General features: G+C 44.5%; 1 protein-coding gene across 4 annotated transcripts; it reads right to left on the bottom strand.

The window, feature by feature from the left end:
• Positions 1-1,017: 1,017 nt before the first annotated feature.
• On the bottom strand, positions 1,018-11,455 carry TGIF1 (TGFB induced factor homeobox 1). 4 transcript variants are annotated; one of them, XM_063396038.1, is made up of 4 exons: positions 11,293-11,319; positions 10,250-10,868; positions 3,413-3,639; positions 1,018-2,080 (listed from the first exon to the last, which is right to left on the bottom strand). In XM_063396038.1, exons 1-4 carry the CDS (start codon positions 11,302-11,304, stop codon positions 1,514-1,516), a joined length of 1,425 nt encoding a protein of 474 aa, XP_063252108.1. In that variant the 5' UTR covers positions 11,305-11,319; the 3' UTR covers positions 1,018-1,513. The 4 variants fall into 4 exon arrangements, with proteins under 4 accessions (XP_063252108.1, XP_063252133.1, XP_063252125.1 ...); XM_063396063.1 differs by lacking the exon at positions 10,250-10,868 and having other exon boundaries at positions 11,293-11,455; XM_063396055.1 differs by lacking the exons at positions 10,250-10,868; positions 11,293-11,319 and adding an exon at positions 8,895-9,036.
• Between the last annotated feature and the right edge of the window lie 7,367 nt (positions 11,456-18,822).

Below are 18,822 nucleotides of genomic sequence, written 5' to 3'. Positions count from 1 at the left end.
AGAATTCCAAAGAGTACTCCAGAGAACCAACAGTATTTCTGACACTAGAAAATTATAAAGGCCACAGCAAAACAAAATAGCGGTCAGAATATTGTAGTCTTCTTTCTACTCATAGTAATACCCTTAGATACACAAACTCTCCTGCTCCTCAAAGCCCTCCCCCAACCTCCCAAACAGACAACTGGTTTGTTTTTAAAGATTAGCCAGAACCACTTTTTTACCCTGGAGGTCTCTTATTTCACTGTTGTTGGAAGGATAAGGGTGGGCGACTGACATTCAAGTAAGTTGAAATGTGAGCTGCAAGTCTTCACGTTTTTCAGTAATAAGTCATTTTGATAGCAAAGTCCTTTTCTGAAAGGTAACTTAGATTCTGTTGGCAAAAATACACCCCAATACAACAGGGATCTCTTCTAAATCTTAGCCAACCACCTGTTAAAGTATCTCACAAAAACCTGGCTCCCAGAACTCAGATTTCAATGCAATACAGCCTACTTTATTTCAGTCTACTAGAATTACTGAGTAAAAACCTTGTCATTGCTAGTCCAAGTAAGGGTAGAAGCCCTTGCCCTCCCCTATCAAAATTTGTCACCAGTCATGTCTCGGAGCTGCATCACAAAGATCTACAAAGAACACTTGTCCCAGCCCCTCTTCTGGCCTCTTCCTTTTATCTTCAGATCTCCCCATGGGCCATCACATTTCCCAGCCCTAAAATATTTCAAGGAGCCAAGAGCTGGAACTCTTAGAGGGGCCCAAGTTTTCCCTCTAAAATTTAGTCAGAATTGCCTACAAAACTCACTTTGGCCCCCTAAAAAAATTTCAACATAGCAGAACACAATCAGGTAGTTATGGCCCACTTTTCTGCATTCTTTCAAACATCTGGTTAACAACAACTGCTAGCATGGCTGTCTAAACCAAACAAAGTCAGTATGAGCTCAAAAATATTTCTCACTTCCATTTATTTCAAAGATAATCTATGTTTTCTGCAAAGCTCGTATTCAACAAAATACTCTGTATGCATCACTTTTAAAGAAAATATTTTATTATATTATGGGAAAAAAGCATGATCATCCAAAGTTTGTATTGTTAAAAAAATTGAAAATTTAGACAGCGTGTCGGTATATTCCGTTCCACATGGGAATGATAAGAAGACTCTATATCATTACTAGATATTGCACAGTCTGAAAGAAACAAAACAAATCACATGATCTTGGGAAACATCTCACATTATGAAAAATCTACAAAGAAAACATTAAAAAAAAATCCCAACAAAACACACAATCCTTTCTTTCTACAGTAGCTTTAAGTTTATAATTCTTGGAATGACCGTATTCCACTGAAGACCATCTCAGTGACAGGAAGCTTCATTTCAGCAATCCCCTTGTGCAAATAAGATTAATAAAAAAAAATAATAATAATGCAGTGAAGTCTTTTGATGTCGTGTGGGTGGCAATAACCACACAGCTGTTAGATCCCTGCCTGGTAAAACAAAACGAGGAAGGAGAAGGAAGGGGATTTAGGCCATAAGTTTTGCCTGCAACTCCATCTCTGCCGCCCTTTTGAGTGCCACATCCACCAGAAGCTGAAATCCACTAAAATCCTGGTTAAGGTCTGGTGGTGTTGGAGGAGGAGTGTTAAAGAGCCCGCTTTGTGTGTTCGCACCAGGTCCCAGTTTGGATGCGTCCTCGTGGCAGGAGAGGGGGTTATCTGTGAAGCCGCCAGCCGGGGGCTGCTGCAGGTCCGTGGTGTGGCCTACATCAGCCGGCTGGCAAAAGTGGAAAGGGGCGTCTTTCAACGCAGTCACAGTGGTGTGGCAGATCACCGAGGGCCGGGCCAGCACCGAGCCCGGGGAGGCCGGCTTGGAAGAGGACACAGTCTTGCCGAGCGGTGCGGCGGCGGGAAGGAAGGCGGTCTCCTCCAGCAGGGGAATGTAGTTCTTTGTGCTGATGGCAGACTCCACCAGGCCGCCCTCGGGAAGCTTGGTCCCTCGCCGTGAGATAGTGAACTGATTTGGGTCTTTGCCATCCTTCCTCAGCATGTCAGGTAACAGCCTGCGGCGTGCATTGATAAACCAGTTGCAGACCTGGGAATATAATGACATCTTAATTTCTACCTTCATTCATTCCCAACTATGTGCCACTAGAGCGGATGGCTAGATTGATGAATCCCTCCAAGCAGTTTCTTTCACTGCACAACAAAATAGAGACCTACTGGCAAGTTCTGACACGCCTGGCAAAGGCCCTTCCCTTGTCCTGGTGCTCTAGCACCAACTCCCTGCTCCTGTTACAGAAAGCCCCTGCGCATCTGAAGTCCAAACTAGGGGTTTAGCTTTTAACTCTGTGCACACACATTAACCTATTGGCTATTGTTCTCTAGCTTAGGTTAATTAACAACAGGAAAACCTTTTCTCTCCGAAGAGAGCCACTCCTCCCACAAATAGTTACTGATTTTCCTTGTTCAACTGACTGTGTCGACAGACATAACATGAATTACCTCATTTAAGTTTGTCCTTGTTTAAATATCAACCAGTTTCCTGGGCAATACGGGATAGTTTATAGTTTAACGTCTTTTTTCTCTTTACTACATAAAGGAAGTCTTCTTTATAGTGTTGCATCAAGAAAATTTTACTCCATAGCCAATTATGAAGTTTGCACTAATGAATTAATATGGACAAATAAAGCCCAGGAATCAACAGGAGTGCTCTCTATTTTGCAGGTGCCCAAACCAAACCCTGGTTTACCCAAGTTCTCATGCAGTCACCTTCCCACCACACGGGACGCAGCAATGGGCAAAAGTTATGCCACCAAAGATGATCACAGAAGATGAGAATGGTGCGTCCAAGGGACCTCACAGAGGCCAGTGGCATCCCAGGATGAGAATCGAAAATGATCACACAAATGCCTCACCATACCTATACAAACAACTTTGTGTAGCTCTATCCCTTATAGGTTGTCCCACTGATTTTAATGGCAGTGATCATACACATAATTATATATGTCCACGTTCTACTGGAACGAGCCTCAAGTTGCTGTTTTAGAAGTGAAATGTTACATGTTAAGCTGCACATCTATCACTGTAAAACCTCTGTTGACAAATAAATACCTTCTTCTCACAATAAATTACCTTGTACAGACACTTTATGTCTCTTGGGGCACGATTCTGAAAAAAATTAGCATGCATGCTGCAATTCATGACTGTCTCTTCTTCCAGAAAAATAGTTTTACAATACAATAAACAAAGATCATCGTAACATATAATCAGTCTGTACCTCTCCTTATGAGTGCCATCAGCAGGAGAGTAGCAATAAAAAAGGAAATCTCACATGCAGTGTAAACATTTGTATTCACGACTAGACCACAGGTGAATTAAAACAGAAAACAGCTCCTTTAGAAGGGAGAAGTACTTTTTTAAATACCTGTAGTGTGGAAAGGTGTGTTTGTCGGGATAACAGGGCCTTTTCTTGCTCTGAAGGATAAGCGTTGTATCGGTGCTCATAGAGCCAGTCCCGAAGAATCTGCACAGATTCCTTGGGCAGGTTGCCACGTCTCCGCCGTTTGCCCGAGCCAGCAGATGAGGAAAGATCCAGCGGGACATCCATAGTGTCATCATCCTCCGTTTCACTGCCTGACATTGCAACTACACCTACAATTGTAAGACAAGAACAGTCAGGCTCCTAAATCTGTTAACTGCTTGGCTCCAGCCCTGTATGGCACAGACATTTCATATCACATTAACTGTCTTTACTGTTACAGCCCCCTGTATGGGAGATTCATCCCGCAGCGTTAACTTGTCATGCTGTAGCTTTTCAGTCAGCTGAACAAAAAGTAGCACCAATGATCCGTTCCTAAAGGAATCCTACTCTGCAAACCTTCATTTTCCTGTTCCCCTGGCAACCTTTTATCTGCTGCATGTTATCAGATAGCTTCTATTTAATGAGAATATTGTCCAAGTTTGCTTCCTATGGTATGCATCCAGCACTTTTTTTCAAGGATAACTATCCTTGGCTGGGCAAAAGGTCAACAAGCAACAACTTGAAACACCCCAACTCAAGCAATAGATTATTTCATTATTTCTTAACATCCTGATGCTTCGCTCCTGGGAGGGATAGGTTGTAGATTTTAAAAATGAATAACTGTATCTATTCAGAAAAATTAATGGAATAAGAAAAAAAGAAAGGGAAAAATTTTGTTTGACACCACCCCTAAGGAGGTTTTCACTTATGAAGGAAAAAATGCAGAAAAAGGGAAGCACCAGGTGCCTAGGAGTTTATCACCAGTTTATCAGGAAGTGGACGCTCATTTAATTGCATTCTGTATCAAAGAACCATGATCATTTAAATGTTCCAGTTTTTATCCTGGCTATTTTTTCAGCTTTGTTGTTTTCATCTCGTATTTTTTATCCCTGGAAAGGTGTGTTCTGTGCTATGCTTACCATAAGGGCTCCAAATTTACTAGTTAACTGCATACCTTCACCCTCCAACACAAAGGAAGGAACAGATTTCACAATCTGATTATCCCTTTATATATGTACACCACACTACTACTAGTAACATGAAGTAACATGAAGCTGTGGAATGTAAATCAAACAAACAAGCAAGTATTCAATAGTTAGGAAGGCCAGAAGTCTACTCCTTTGATAGGATACACTAGTCACGAATTCTGTAAAACACAAAGAAAACCATACTTTAAACTCACCAGGAATTTCAGGAATATTACAAACTATATACAAGTCTAAATAAGATACTACCCATGTTCAACGAGTACAAATTAATACTAATTTCAAGTGAATTTACACTGGTTTTCAGAAGCAGTTTTAGAAACTATAGAAGGAAAACAAGCCCTTAATCTTTGTCTTTCAACTTAGACTGGGGGGGTGAGGGGGTGGAAAGGAAGAAACTTGCTCACTTGTAACACCAAAACTAAAAACCTTAATAGTAAAGCCAACTAAATGTCAAAAGTAAAATTTTCTGTGGGCAACCACCCATAATTAAAAAATTGTATTTAAGGAAATAAAGTAAGCCCTAAAAAACAAGAAGTGTACCCATGAAAATATTAAACAATATCAAACTATGTTACATCCCCAAGTAAAGGCACAGGAGGAAGTAATGCCCTTTAAAAAAACCCAACCAACCAGCCACCAAAGCTCCCACCACCACACAAAGAAAGAGAGAAGGTATGCATGTGTGAGTTTTCCTTAATTCTTGGCAGGAGGGTAGGGAGAGAAACAGAGAAGGACCTTTCCTCACACTCCCAAACTTCAGCCAAAGCTGACACAGTAAATTATTCTTTCCTTCCCCTATTTATGAATAGCTCCAACATCCCTAAATTTAGTTTAAGTTGTCCAGTTTGAAATGCACAGTTTTGATACGCAAGCATTCCCAACAGGATGATCAATCTGCAATGTGTCTGGCATAGTTACTTCAGTCACTTACTCGGTATTGTTTTCATCCTCCCAATTGCTGATTTATGTAACCAACAAGCACCAAAGTGACATACCAAATTTTTCATCTGATGATTAGCTACATAAATTATCCAGTCATGGAACAGGAACAATAGGACAATATTTAAATAACCAACACAAGATAAACCCCAAATTATGTAAACAGTTTCTTAATTCATGGAGAAAGTATGTCAAAAGTTTGCTTTACAATGACTCCAAGCAAATCACTTTGTCATAGCTTCATGGAAAGTGCTGTCATGCTTGCAACCTGACCTGAGAACATGCCTTGCACCATGGAATCCTGGAGCCATGAGGAACACTTCTGGGAACAAAGATCCTGCAGAGACCACAGGATGGCTCTGCAAAGCAGCTCAGCCCTTTTAAATTGAATTTAAAAACCAGCTAAAACTAGCCCATGCTATTCAGACAATGTTTTGAAGTGTGCTGTTCTTGTTTGTCAGAAACCAGAACTGTTGCAGCACTTCACTGGGCTGGGTTTTTTGTTTGTTTTTAAATATAATGAGCAGTAATGCAAGACCTTGGAAAAGAGGGAGAGGCAAACAGCAAGGGCTGGAAACAAGAGGGAAGGAGAAACTACTATGAAAAAGTTAGATGTCTACTGGTCTGCACTGCAAGCAGTATTTACATGGCATAACAAAAAGTACTCAAAAAACGCACCACCCCGTCTGAAGTGACTTTCTAGGATCTACCACAGAACTAAAAGACTCCATGGATATCTCTCTCTGAATTTCAGAAAACTGATTTAACAGCAAAAGCTCTCCTAGAACTGTTGCTTTTTCATTAGCTGGGGAAAAAAAAAATACTGTCTGCAAACCAGCAGTATAAAAACGTTTCTCCCTTTTCAGACAAGATTTTTGCTAAAGTAAAAGTTGCCATCTGACTAACCGTAACCTACCCAGCAAGAAATGAGTCACCAGCGGAGCCAGCCCTTTGACCCGCTGGCTCGGTGTGTCATATGAATTGACACAGTAAGTTAGTGACACAAAGCAGGTTTTGGTTAAGCAGGAAACCCAGAGCAGTCCGACTTCTGCTCATTTAAATGAGCTCATTTAAATAGCTGATCAGCGCTCTAAACTCGTGGCAGATCTCTCTGGCGCAGTTCAGAGCTAGCAGCAACAGGAAGTCATGGCTAGAAATCTCTCACTGCCCCAGCTGATATTTTTTTACTCGAGCAGGAGCCACATTGTTGCTGTCAAGGCTCTGTTTTCATTAAAGCATTCCTGCTGATTACAACCCAGCTTTGTTTTTCCGTCTTGTTAGTAATCAGCCTATTCGCTGCTGGTTTCCTGTTTTAACAGGGCCCAACTGAAAAGGCTCCTGGCCACGCTCCATGACTGGACCATTGGCTTACTGTTATTTACACCCAGAATAAAGGCCTGTGGACACGATGAGTAGCCCCAGCTGACCTACTAATTTATTTTGTATTAAAAGCAGGCAAGCGCCAGGCTATTTTATGTCTCCTCCTAAACACATTTAATCTAAACAAAAAAACCTGCTTTTATAGAACTTTTTTCATTTGCAGAGAGGTCTGAGAAACAACACAAAATCCCCATTCCTTCACTTCCACATCTCCAACTAAAAGAGTAGTCTACGCTATTATTGACCTAAGGACTACACCATCAGCATCCCTTCTTTATAAATTACTTTATCCTCCTGGCTTCCCAGCTGAAGTCATATGCGTGATTGAATGCACTGTTGAATTGTATCACAGCCCAAAGACTTTACAGGTCTTCCCCGTAATCAGCTCAGGGAAGATTACACCTAGGATCTGGAGTCTGAGCTCAACACCCAAACGGTAGTTAACAGCTTGAAACAACTTGAGTAAAAGTACAGTGATGACTAAAGCTGATTTCAAAACAAACTACTGCCACTTACAAAGGTATGCTGAAATACTTTGAGGGGGGAGGACAAAGTATTTAGAGAGGCTGAGACTAATAAAACGGAAGTTAAGCAAACGAAAAATTTAGTCTATGAGGGAAAAAAAGGCATTAAAAAAAAAAACAACTATCCCATTGTGTCGAGGAAGAGCTTCACAGAGGAAGTGGCAGCAGCCAATTGTTATTCAAAAGAGGACAAAGTATACCACAAGGAACAATCTCTGCCCTCCAGAGAAGGGATGGACAAAAATCACCTTAAAGAAAACCTCCCACCCCTTAGGGTTCTCTAAATTTCTCAAGTGAGATTTTTTTTTAAATGAGCACTGATAAACAGAACCAGCTCCTATCTAAGCCCTCGATCCTGTTGCAACCAAGTTCAGTAAGATTCTTCACATGTATAAACTTGAGCACATGCCTGTGCCTTTTCGAGACTGTGTTCTAAATCAGCTAATTAACAAGCCAAGTAGGTTCCATGTGATTGCTATCACGTTATTATTTGTAAATGAAATTATCCATAGAAGAGTCCTGAGGTTTAAATCCAGATTGCTAGCTAAAAAAAAAAAAAAAAACCAAAAAAAAAAACCAAAAAAAAAAACCCTCAGCAAAACTAATCAACAAAAACACAGTATCACACACACACAAATTTAAAACTCAACACACATGCAAAAAAACTTAACTAAAATGTATTGCGAATTTAAAAATCAACAAAAGTACATTCGTTTAAAATTATTCATAAGCAGCAAAAACCTACAAGGATACAGAAGGGAATTTCCACAGTAAAAAAAACCAAAACACCTCTTTCCTCTGAATGAGTTTCATAAATGAGGAACCAGCCTATTTGTTTTCATCTCTACAGCTTGCACGCTATTACTTCTAAAGCAACTAGACTTGGCTGTACGATACTTTTTTTTCCCCCTCTAAACGGGATTTTTCAAGGAGTGCAAGCAAGAAATCTGTAACAAAGTCACTCTTTGAAACTTCTTGAATGAACTTCAAATGCCAGGAGGTCACAAATAAGTACAAGCCCAACCTTTATTAAAACAAAAGCACCCTAGCCCTAACATCTTTTTAAAAGTTTCCGCCTTTGTCTCCTCACCTTTTAATTTGTGCCACGCAAACCCCAGGCCCATGGCCCCTCTCAAAAGTTCTCCCTCCCGCCTGTCACCTTTCATTGTTTCCATTGTTTCAGCCCAGGATTTGCAATCCTCAAAGCAGAGCTTACACACACACACTCTTACACACAAAGCCCTACACATGCATACCTAGAAACTACGTCAGCGTTTTCCACACGCATTTATTTGGGGGTGGCAAGAACAACAGTTGAAAGTGCAGGGAGTTTGGTATTTCACCAACCAGCAGCTGCCCTCGGGGAGAGAAGTCTGAACAATGGAAGCAACAGCAGACAGGAAACCAGCTCACCACTGCTGTGCAAATAGGCAGCATAGGAATGTCCTAAAAATAACTGGGCTAAATTAATTCAGCGAAACTATAAAAGCGGGGGGGGGGGGGGGGGGAACAAACCACCAACTGCTTACAGCAGGGTGAGGAATCTCGACCTACCTAAGAGGCCTGAAACACGTAAAAGCCAGCGCAGTCTCTGGGCACAGGGGGCTGAGCTCGGCGCGCAGCTCCGGCTGTGACTGGGATCAAGCCGCGCTCCGCTCCCGCGGGACGCCGCGCTCCCAAACACCACCCTGCCTGCTCTTTAAACTTCGCCTTTGTGGCTCGGCTCCCTTTGTGTGCGCTCCTCTTAGCCGAGTGGCATGTCCAAAAAAAAACTTCTGACGAGGGCTACAAACCATATTAGTACACACCATGTCTGCAGCAGCCCCATGATTTCACGAACTACATATGCATTAATTGCTCCAAGGGTATTAACAATGAGCGAGGCTGCTTTACTACAGAGCCGCAGGAATGCATAGTAAGGGGAAAACAGCACAACTCTGGAGTAGTGAACATGCGCACTACTCCCCTCTAACCCTCCACTTCGGAGCATTTAATGGTCTTTGAATGCAAAACACCCTTCAGCCACACCGCCGACTGGCAAATCGCAACTGAGCAGACACTGCTTTGCTATGAACTTCTTCCCAGCCAGCGCAGGAGCGTTAGACCCGAAAGCACGTTCCGCGTCTTTGTGGCCAAGCGCTAATTTAAAGGCACTTAAAGCACCACGAGCGCGATGCGGAACGATCCCCTAACTGTAAAGTTTGTCTGCTTGGAAGTGGACACAAAGAAAAGTCAAACAGCCTAATGGTTATGGGTGGGGGGAAAGGGGGGTAAGTCTTCCTCCTCGTAACCCTGCGTCAAAACTTTTGTACTTTGTGTTTCGTCCCCCTGTTTTAAGGGATAAAAGGGGTAGAAAAGGCTTCAACTTTCAGCAAAACAAGGCGGTCGAGGGCGCGGAGGGGTTTGAAGCCCTCCCGCCGATGCCCCCCCACGCTGCCGTCCCCGCGAACAAAGAGTTGCCGGACAGCCCCGCTCTACTCGCCCCAAGTTGGGAAAACCACCCGCACCCTGGTCCCCCTCGCGGGGACGGTGGGGCTGGGTGCGGAACAGCGTTAAAAAGTGTTTTACGGGAGGGCAGGGGGAAGAGGCTCGACGGAGGGGGCGAGAACAAAAGTTGGCGGAGGACACGAGGCGAACGGCTGGACATGTTTTTGACAGGGAGCCAGCGGCGCAGAGAGGCAGCCGCCTCCAAACAACAGCCCCGCATGTTTTGTCTGGGAGCGGAGCATCCACTGCAATCTTCCACGGGATACCACGGGAGGCCAGGGGGTGTAGGGGGGGCACGGGGGACAAAAGGCCGAGAAGGCAAAGGGACTCCGGCTGGCTTAGCGACAGCCCCCCCTTCCCCTTTCCACCCCGGGTAGGGGCGCGGGGCACCCCGCTTTGTCCCGGCACCCCATCACAACTACCTTTTTTACTTTTCATCTTGATCGCGAGGACCGAGCCGATCGCCGGACACCCCACGCACCGACCCAAGTTTCTCTCCCTTCGCCGGACGCTGCTCTCCCCCTTTAAGCTCGGCGAGGAGGAGGAGGAGAAGGTCGATGAAGAAAGAAGAAACACCGCCGCGGAGCCAGGCGCCCGGTCCGCGGCCGCGCTGCTGTCAGCGGGAGCCGCAAGGCTCTGCCTCCCCCGGGGGCTTTCTGGTGCGGCCGGGGTGGGCTTCCCTCCCCCCTTCCCTTTGTTCCCTTCTGCTGGCGATTGGCCCCGGCCTGTTAAAGTGAGGAAAGGCACGGGAGAGAAAGGTACACAGCGCCCGCCCTCCCCCACCTCCCCGCAGTGAGTACGGGAGAGTAACCGTGCGCTGCACTGGCACTCGCGGCGGCGGCTGCCTCCTCCTCCTCCTCTCTCCTCCCTCCCCCTCGCGGGTGTTGAGGCTCTGTCAGACGGGAGGGGAGGGACCGGCCGGAACGGGGGGGTGTCCGCCTGTACCCGCTCGCTCATGCACACACAACAGCAGCGGCGGGGGGAGCTCTCCGTGCCTCCCGCTCCCTCGCCTTTCTTCCAGGCAGACGTTTGATCATTAAACTGGAAGGAGGAGAAGGAAGAGGCGGGGGTGGGGGGGAGATTTTGACAGCTGCCCTTGACTAGCCTCCTCCTGTTGCTGCCGGACGAACCACCCACTCCTTCGCGTGAATAGAGGAGAAGAAAGGAGAGTGCGTACGGCAGGGGAAGGAAAGGAGCCCTCCAAAGGCCGGCGCCCCCCTCCCGACTGCCGAGCTCGGCGGGGGCTGCTCCCCCCCATCCCCTGTGGTGCTGAAGGAGCCCCGCCTGGCCGGCGCTGGCCGCACACACCCCCGCCCATCCCCGCGGCGAGGGCGAGCCCCCTTTCTGCGGTTATTTTTACATCAGTTCGTAAAAGGTGGTTTTTCTCCCCCTCCAGTCCCCCCTCCCCAGCCTGGTAGATTTTGCTGCTGCACATGATCGCAGCTGTAAAAGAGAGAAGTCTCACAGCTTGACTCATCCCTGTCGGGCGAGCACGCTCTGCAGCAGCAACAGTTTCTTTTCCTCCGGGATGGGAAACGTGACACCCCGCCAGCAGCTCGCTCCAGCTTCTCTGGCGAGGTGGAGAGCTCTCCCCGGGCACAGCCGGCCTTGGCCGAGGGTCCAGGCGCTCCCCCGCCGCCTTCCTGATAAAACCAGGTGGGGGAAAAAAAAAAAAAAAGGTGCCCAACCGCGGTCCGAAGTGTCACGGGCGGAGGTTTCGGCGTGGAAAGCAGCCGCCTGGCCGCGGAGCAGGCGTGCGGGTGCGGCGTGCACTAATTCCACGGGAGCGTGTTTGTGTCACTCCCGCACCGGCACGTGCGGGGCTGTTCCCGGCCGGGCAGGCGCCTGGAACGGCTGATGAAATAATGGATTCCTACGGCAGAGCAGGGATCATTCCCTCCCCACCACCCACACACACCCCCCCGGCGTCCGCACAAATCCGCATTCACTGCACAAGGGAAGCAACAGCGTTTGAGCAGCAAGCCCTCCCCAAACACCTTGTAACTATTTTTATGTGTCGTAATTACAGCGGGAGATAAAACAGCTGTTATATGCCGAACGTGGGATGTGCGTGTGGGGGTTCAGCTGGTGAGTCACGTCAGTGAACCAAGGACTCGGTGTCGGCTGCGCTGCGGGGCAGGAGGTTCGCTCCGGGATGGGTGACCCTTGTGCTGGCGGCTGCTGGGCGGCGTGTCCGCCTGTAGGTCAGCGAGGCGGGCCGGGCACGGCACACTGACTGACTGACTGACTGACGGACTGAGGGCGCCGCGCCAGGCGGCAGTTTGCACGGCGCGGTCCCGGGTCCCGCCGGCGGCAGCGCGGTCCGGGCCATCGCCCGCCGCCCGCCCTTCCCGCCGCATTCCCGCCGAGCCGCTCCGGGCTGTGCGCGGGGGTGCCGCGGCTCGGAGCTGCCGCCCGGGGCGGTGCCAGGCCGGCAGGACGAGGCTCGCTGGGGGCCGGTGTTTTCAGCCGAGCCGTGCCCCCGAGGGACTGGTGGCTCAGGGGCGGGGGTTGTGCGCGCACGCCGCCGTATGGCTTTATTTTGGCTTTTACTGACTTGTTTTTGTTGTGGAAAAGCCCTGCTTCCCAGCTGTGAGGGCTGGCTCTTCGAACTGCGTGTTCCGAGCGTCCCGGCAATGGTCACGCCAAAAAAGCAATTATGGGAAGTTAACAAAAAATACGTCAAGGATTCGAAAAGATTTCCCTTTCTCCGTGCCGCCAGAGCCGCCTCACGCCTGCTCATTGTCCTTCGGACAGCAGGCAAATATGTGAAACTAACTCTTTCCTTTTTTTTTTTTTTTTTCTTAGAGGTTTGTTTAAATTTGTTTTCTTTTTCTTCTTTGACAAGGTCATTTTTATAAGGAGAAAAAAAAGTTTTATTTTCACACTGCACTCAAGTAATTTCTTGTTGTTGTTCTTGTCAAAAGCTTTAGAAACAGCCTTTCTAGACAAAGATAAATTTCGACTTTGTGTGGCAGCTTTTTAGCTATTAACAGAAGGCCATGGAGCAGAGGGTGTTCATTCCTAGTTCCTGTGGTATAAAATGCATGGAGAGGCATTGTTTTGAAACAAGTTCCTCCATGGATGCGAGTAAGGAGGGGTATATCCATGGCTGGGGCCAATGGGAAACACTGCAAGTGGATTTGTGGAGTTCACGTTGCAGTCGTTGCCTGGGGCGATATCTCATTTTGTCCACAAATTTTGGCTGCCTTTACCACTTGAAGACTCCTGATACACATTGCAGGTGGTAGTGGGTTAAAGTCTGCAAAAAATCTAGTGCAGCAGAAGAAAACCCCCACAGCTTTCTCTGGTGGTGAAACTTCAACACACCTGAAACAAGGCTGTATCTAAAAGAAGGGCAGGTGATCTGCCTGAGCTCAAATCTAATGCATAGAACAGCTTGGTTTTGTAGCAAATGACCTGGTGGCCTGCAAGATGATCATGTGTATTAGTATTGGCTGCTGCTTGCAAGCAGAAGGTATGGAAGGCAATATGTAACTTTCTGTAGTTTTTGTTTTTCCTTCATGTGTTTGTGAGGCTGTGTTTTTAGAGTCACTTAATCTGCCAGAGCCGTATCAGCACTGTTAGTTGTCTCTCACAAGCAGCTCAAACTGCTCCACGCTGAGCAGCTTTGGCATCTGTGCAGCTCCTTGGGTAGGTAGTGGTGTACATGTGCACAAAGGTACATCTGTGCCAACAGGTTGGAACAGCTTGGTTTAGTCAGAACAAGTTCAGCTCTGTCTGGACCTATCTGCACAGACACACTGTGTTTGTAAAACCGGATTCCGAAAAGGGAGAGAAATTAAACTGGAGGGGCTAGATTTTTAATTACCCTGTGATTGTCCAACGTCATAGGTTTATCAGTTTTCAGTGGTGGTGTGTGCATGTTTCTGTCCTGTCACACTGCCACATGCAACACCTTGCACAACTCATTGTATGCTTCTTACTTTGAAAGTGCTTTGCTTTGAGGTGCTGGCGCTGTGTTTGCCTAACTGCTGAAGTCTCCAAGGCAAAGTTTTGGGCATAGAAACTATTAAAGGAAGTACTCTGGGAAATCAGTACCTAGGCAAATCAGGCTTGTGGACGTTTCTTATCTTGGTCTTTTTATTCCAGTTTCCCATTTACTAACTCATTTTAGCCCTCCCCCCCCCCCCCTCCCCATCCCGAGGTTGTTATGAAAATAAATTAATTGACACTCAGATGCCATTGAAATATTTGTGGTAAAATTTATTAAATTGTAGTCAGAACAGAATTAAGTAGCACAAAAGTTAAGCTAGGTCATGCCCTTGGCAGTAAGAGTAAAGCAATGCAACAGGTGGATAAATCTGTCCATAGAAAAACAGGAATCACTACTGTCAGTCACAGCTAACCCTCACCTTTTCTAGCCCCTGAAGCTGAGTAGTTTAAGTGTATCAGACGAAAGGAGAGGCTACAGTAGGCAGATGAGAGGGGCAGATGTGAGGTAAAATTTCCCAAAAAATGTCCCATCTGAATATTTAATAGTTTAACACAGGCACTGGAGGAACAGTTTAATAGAACTTCAGAGTTAATTACTGACCTAGCTGTATAGTCTTTACACTGGTATAAAACTTTAATATCTTCATAGCACTAAAGTTCTGTAATGGCATTTGAGTGGCAGAAAAGCATGGTGAGTTGTGAATTACATAAAAATGCATTGCTTTTTTTTTTTCCTTACCTATTTCATTTAATAACTTCTTGTGCGTTGAGGAGAAAAAAAAAACAACACCACCACCACCAAAAAAAAAACCACCCCCAAAAAACCCCAACCAACAAAAACAAAAACAAACAAACAAAACAAAAAAACACTACCACCACCAAACAAACACAAAAATTCCTGGTTTGATACCATTCATTATTTTATATCTTTCAGTATGACTGTCATTTGACAGAAAATTTCCCACTCTTCTCCCATGAGAATTACTCCCAACCTTTGCTGACTGCCTTGTTTCTCTCCCAAGTGTGTTTAATCCTACTGTGTTTGGTTTTTCAGTAACAGTGACTTATGCTGCTTGCCGTATTTCAAACAAGATTATACCTCCAATTAAAATATAAAATATGTATTTGATATTACTTATTCCCTGTTGTATTTTTGTATGGAATCCAGCATGTTAGGCTGCTGCTACATACTGAGCATAGGGCTCTACCAGCTTTGGAGGTTGTATAGCTTGTGTGAAGTTTCTCTTCTGCATGATTTCATATTCATATCAGTGCTGAATCTTTTGTCATTACATTGTTCATTCATGTTACAGAAGTCACACTGAACTTATTCACAAATCTCTCTTTCCCCAAATACATTTTTGATATTTGCAGAATCCATCACTGTTCTTTACTTGCCCATGTTTCTCAGAGTTATTACATTAAAAAACACTGGACTAAGTCGAGGATGCAGAAGTACTTTGCTGTCAATCTTTTGTCATAATAAAAAAATTTAAAATTTAATCTTACAGTTTTGATTCACTAACTCAACTTGATATTCATCCATGTTTGCCTTTTTTCCCTAGCCATATTTTTGTTTCTCCAGTAGCATGGAACCCTGTCAAAAACCTTTCTGCAATCTGAATAAATTATGTCAACCAGCTGTGCTCTCATAATTAGACCTCACTTTGCCACCTTTATGCAAGGGCAGAAAGGGTAAATCTAAGTCATGAAGACAATTCTAAGATTTCAGAACTTCTGCATAATAGACTCTGCAACCTGAACACACTTTTCACTTGTTTTCTGTGTGCATTCTTGTTGTTATCAAAGATGCAAAAACCTCAGGAATTCTTTATATAAAATCACACTGATTCCTGACTGCTACTGCATCCTGTTAGCAAGCTTTTGGTTCTCAGCAAGGACTCTTGGATGGACTCAAGGTAAGGGGTAGTACTTAGGATTCCCGAAGAGGATCAGCTGCTGGAGTGATCTGAGCTTGCCATGGGGTTTTCAGACATTTACTGGCAAAGAGGAGCAATGGCTGCTCTGGCAGGATGTGGTGCTGTCTCTCTCTGGGGCCTCCTTCAGCTATTCCCTGTGCCAGCCCTCTGCTCCCTCATCTGCACATGGTCCTCTCTTATGTCTGTCCTCAGTGCATAAGCACATGGAAATAGAATAACACCATTACTGAAGAGACAAGTATGTTCAGTGATGTCAGTTTTGATTATAAGACAGTGCCGAAACTTCTTAAGTGTAATCACTTCCACTCTGAGACTAAAATTCGTGTCACTTCTTCTGGGGAGTGGTTTGTGAAACTTGCATTAATGTAAATGCAGTTTCGTTTCCATAGTTTGAAGACAAACTCCTGTGTAAAATTAAAGATAAAAAAAATAAATAGTGAATTGTAGGTTTAGCCTTGCTTGGAGTTAGTCTTCCCTTTTAGGTTTTAACCTAGAAGTACAGGAACAGACCTCATGGATTCCTTTCAGTGATGCAAAAATTATTATTTCTGTCTACCACAGGCACCTCTCATAACTGCTTTGTCCTCCTGTCTAAGAGGGAGTGCTCTGGTTCTGTTTTCTCCTGCAGTACAACAGAGTGTATGCAGAGTGAGTATAACAAGATCAGCATGACAAAGGGCACGATCGCTGACAGTTTCAGCTTAGCTCAAGAACTTGGGGCATGAGAGGAAACAGATCCCTCTTTCCTGAAATTCGAAACTGTGGATGCAATTTGCACAATCGGGTTTTGCTTATCTGTAAGAAGTCGAGCAGGTAAATCAGGTATGGCTGACCGAAGAAAAGAAGTGGTTTTAAGGTTTTTTTGTTTAGTTTTAATTGTGTGATGCCTAACTTGCTTTTACCACAGACTGGCAGTGCATACTGAAGGAAGAGAAGGCAGGAGGTTTTACTGCAAGACACCCAAAACAAGAGTGACCTTGCTTAGCTGACTTAGACAGTCTAGTATTTAGTTGTACAATCTCCACTTAGGGCCGTGCGTCAGCAAACTATATCTAATTGTACAAAAATCACTGAATAAAGCAACAAAAACAAAGCCTAACTATTATCTGCACTTGGCAGCTGATTTTTTTTAAGGTAGAATGTTAATTTTGAGCAAAATAACCCTTTTAAAAGAATAATAGCTATATCTGGGCACTTAAATTCTGTTTAGTGTAGTCTGCTCTAAAGGAAATAACATTATGGCTAGCTAAATATTTGCTTGGTTGAGTCTACATTTGAAGTTTGTTTTGTTTTTCTAGAATTCTGCTTCAGCAACATTGTCTCTGAAGTTATGTCTGTCCTTCGAAGACAAGGTTAAATTTGACTTCCAGGAGGACAAAAAATGTAATGGTAGTGAATGAAATATGCAGTAAATATTACCTGGTAGAAGAATAAATGACATCACTAGTTTAAAGGGAAAAACCTAACTTGGAATATTTGTTATACGTGTGAACTAAGGAAGTAATGGTACCACATCTTAATACTTTGGGAACTAGAAGTCTGTGCTAAAGACACAGTCACCTTTTCCTGTCATTAGGATGAAAGGTTTATGTAGGAAATAAGAGTGCCTTCTGTGACTGCAGAATTTCCACGTCTTTTTAGCAGAATATAAGTGTGAGTGTTATTTATGAGGTATAATAGTACAGAAAAAACCTGTTCAGCTATATAACCTCATGTTCAACAAAAATTGAAAACGATACAGACTAATTAGAAACTGGTAGAATTTTATGACAGGCCACTGTTAAACACTGTGCACTGGATTTAGAAAAGCTATTACTGCTGTCTGTGCAGTACCTGCTCTGAATATATTCTGAGAGGTTTGTTTTCAAAGTTGTGTGATTTGTATGTCTCTAGGTTTTGCATCCACTTGATTGTTTTTGCTGCTGTTACTGTTTTATTAATCTTTGGCATTACACAATTTAAAATTAATGCAACTATAGAGTTGGAGATTGACTTTTTACAAGGGCTTGTAGTGATAGGGCAAGGAGATAGGGAGTGGCTTTCAATGAAAAAACAGAGGAAGTTTAGATTATATATCAGGAAGAAACCCTTCAGTTTGTGGCAAGACATGGAACAGGTTGCCCAGAAAACCTAAAGGAGCAAATTTGTAGAATAAGGGATTACTGCATCTGCCTTGCAAGTGATAGTGTGTAGTGAGCTGATCTTTTCAGGTGGGTGAAAAATCATCAAACAATGACTAAAGACAACCTTTCACTGCCGAAGTTGTGTAAGGTTTTCCAAATGACAGGTACTGGGTGTTGGCTACCTTTCTGTAGAATCCTAGCCATAGCCTGAGGCCTTAGTCTCCTTCAGGCAAATGCATGTTGAGATGATTCAGGACTGAGTGCCTGCCTGCAGTTATGATTTAGGGCACCAAGGAAGATCACTAAACGTGCATGTTGCCCATCCAAGAGTGAATATTACCAGGCAACGAGAGCGAGACAGCCTAACAAGTAATTTCATCAAGATTTTGTTGTTTTTTTGGAGTGGATCACATCAGCTGGATGGGGGCTTTTGCTCTTCCCCTCAGTAATTTTTGTACTACGGAAAATGATTTTAAAACCAAGCCTGAAGGTTTGCAGACAGAGGAGGTTTGGGCAGCGCAGAGAAATGGGAATGAATGCTGGGTTTTGGTGGTGCTGACATTTTGAGTCTGTATGGAGCTTTCTGCTCTCTGTGTATCGTAACTATCAAGACACTAAAAATCTATGTTCTTCCTCCTTCCATTGCAGCTAAGAGGTGTAGTAAAGAGCTACCATCCCATTAAAATCTCTTTTGTCTACTGCACCTCTATGCCCCTCATGAAGTGTAACAAAATGTGACCAGTCCAGGTCGGGTTATTTGCCTCCTGAGGAGCTGGAATTGAATGCTAACAGTCTTATGATTTACCTGACTCAAGCTGTTCAGAGATAAACTTAAGTGTGGAACTGTTTGATTAACTGGTTAATCCTGAGAAGTGTAACAAAAGACCACAGCGTGTTCGAATGCCTTTCTGTTGTTTGCAACTTTGCAAGGTGCTAATTGTTTTACCTGTGGTATCTATTCCAGTCTCTTGCAAG

Source organism: Prinia subflava, chromosome 1, assembly GCF_021018805.1.
Source record: "Prinia subflava isolate CZ2003 ecotype Zambia chromosome 1, Cam_Psub_1.2, whole genome shotgun sequence".
Taxonomy (NCBI): domain Eukaryota; kingdom Metazoa; phylum Chordata; class Aves; order Passeriformes; family Cisticolidae; genus Prinia; species Prinia subflava.
The sequence above is the reverse complement of the archived record's forward strand: the minus strand, read 5'-3'. Positions and strand labels throughout refer to the sequence as shown.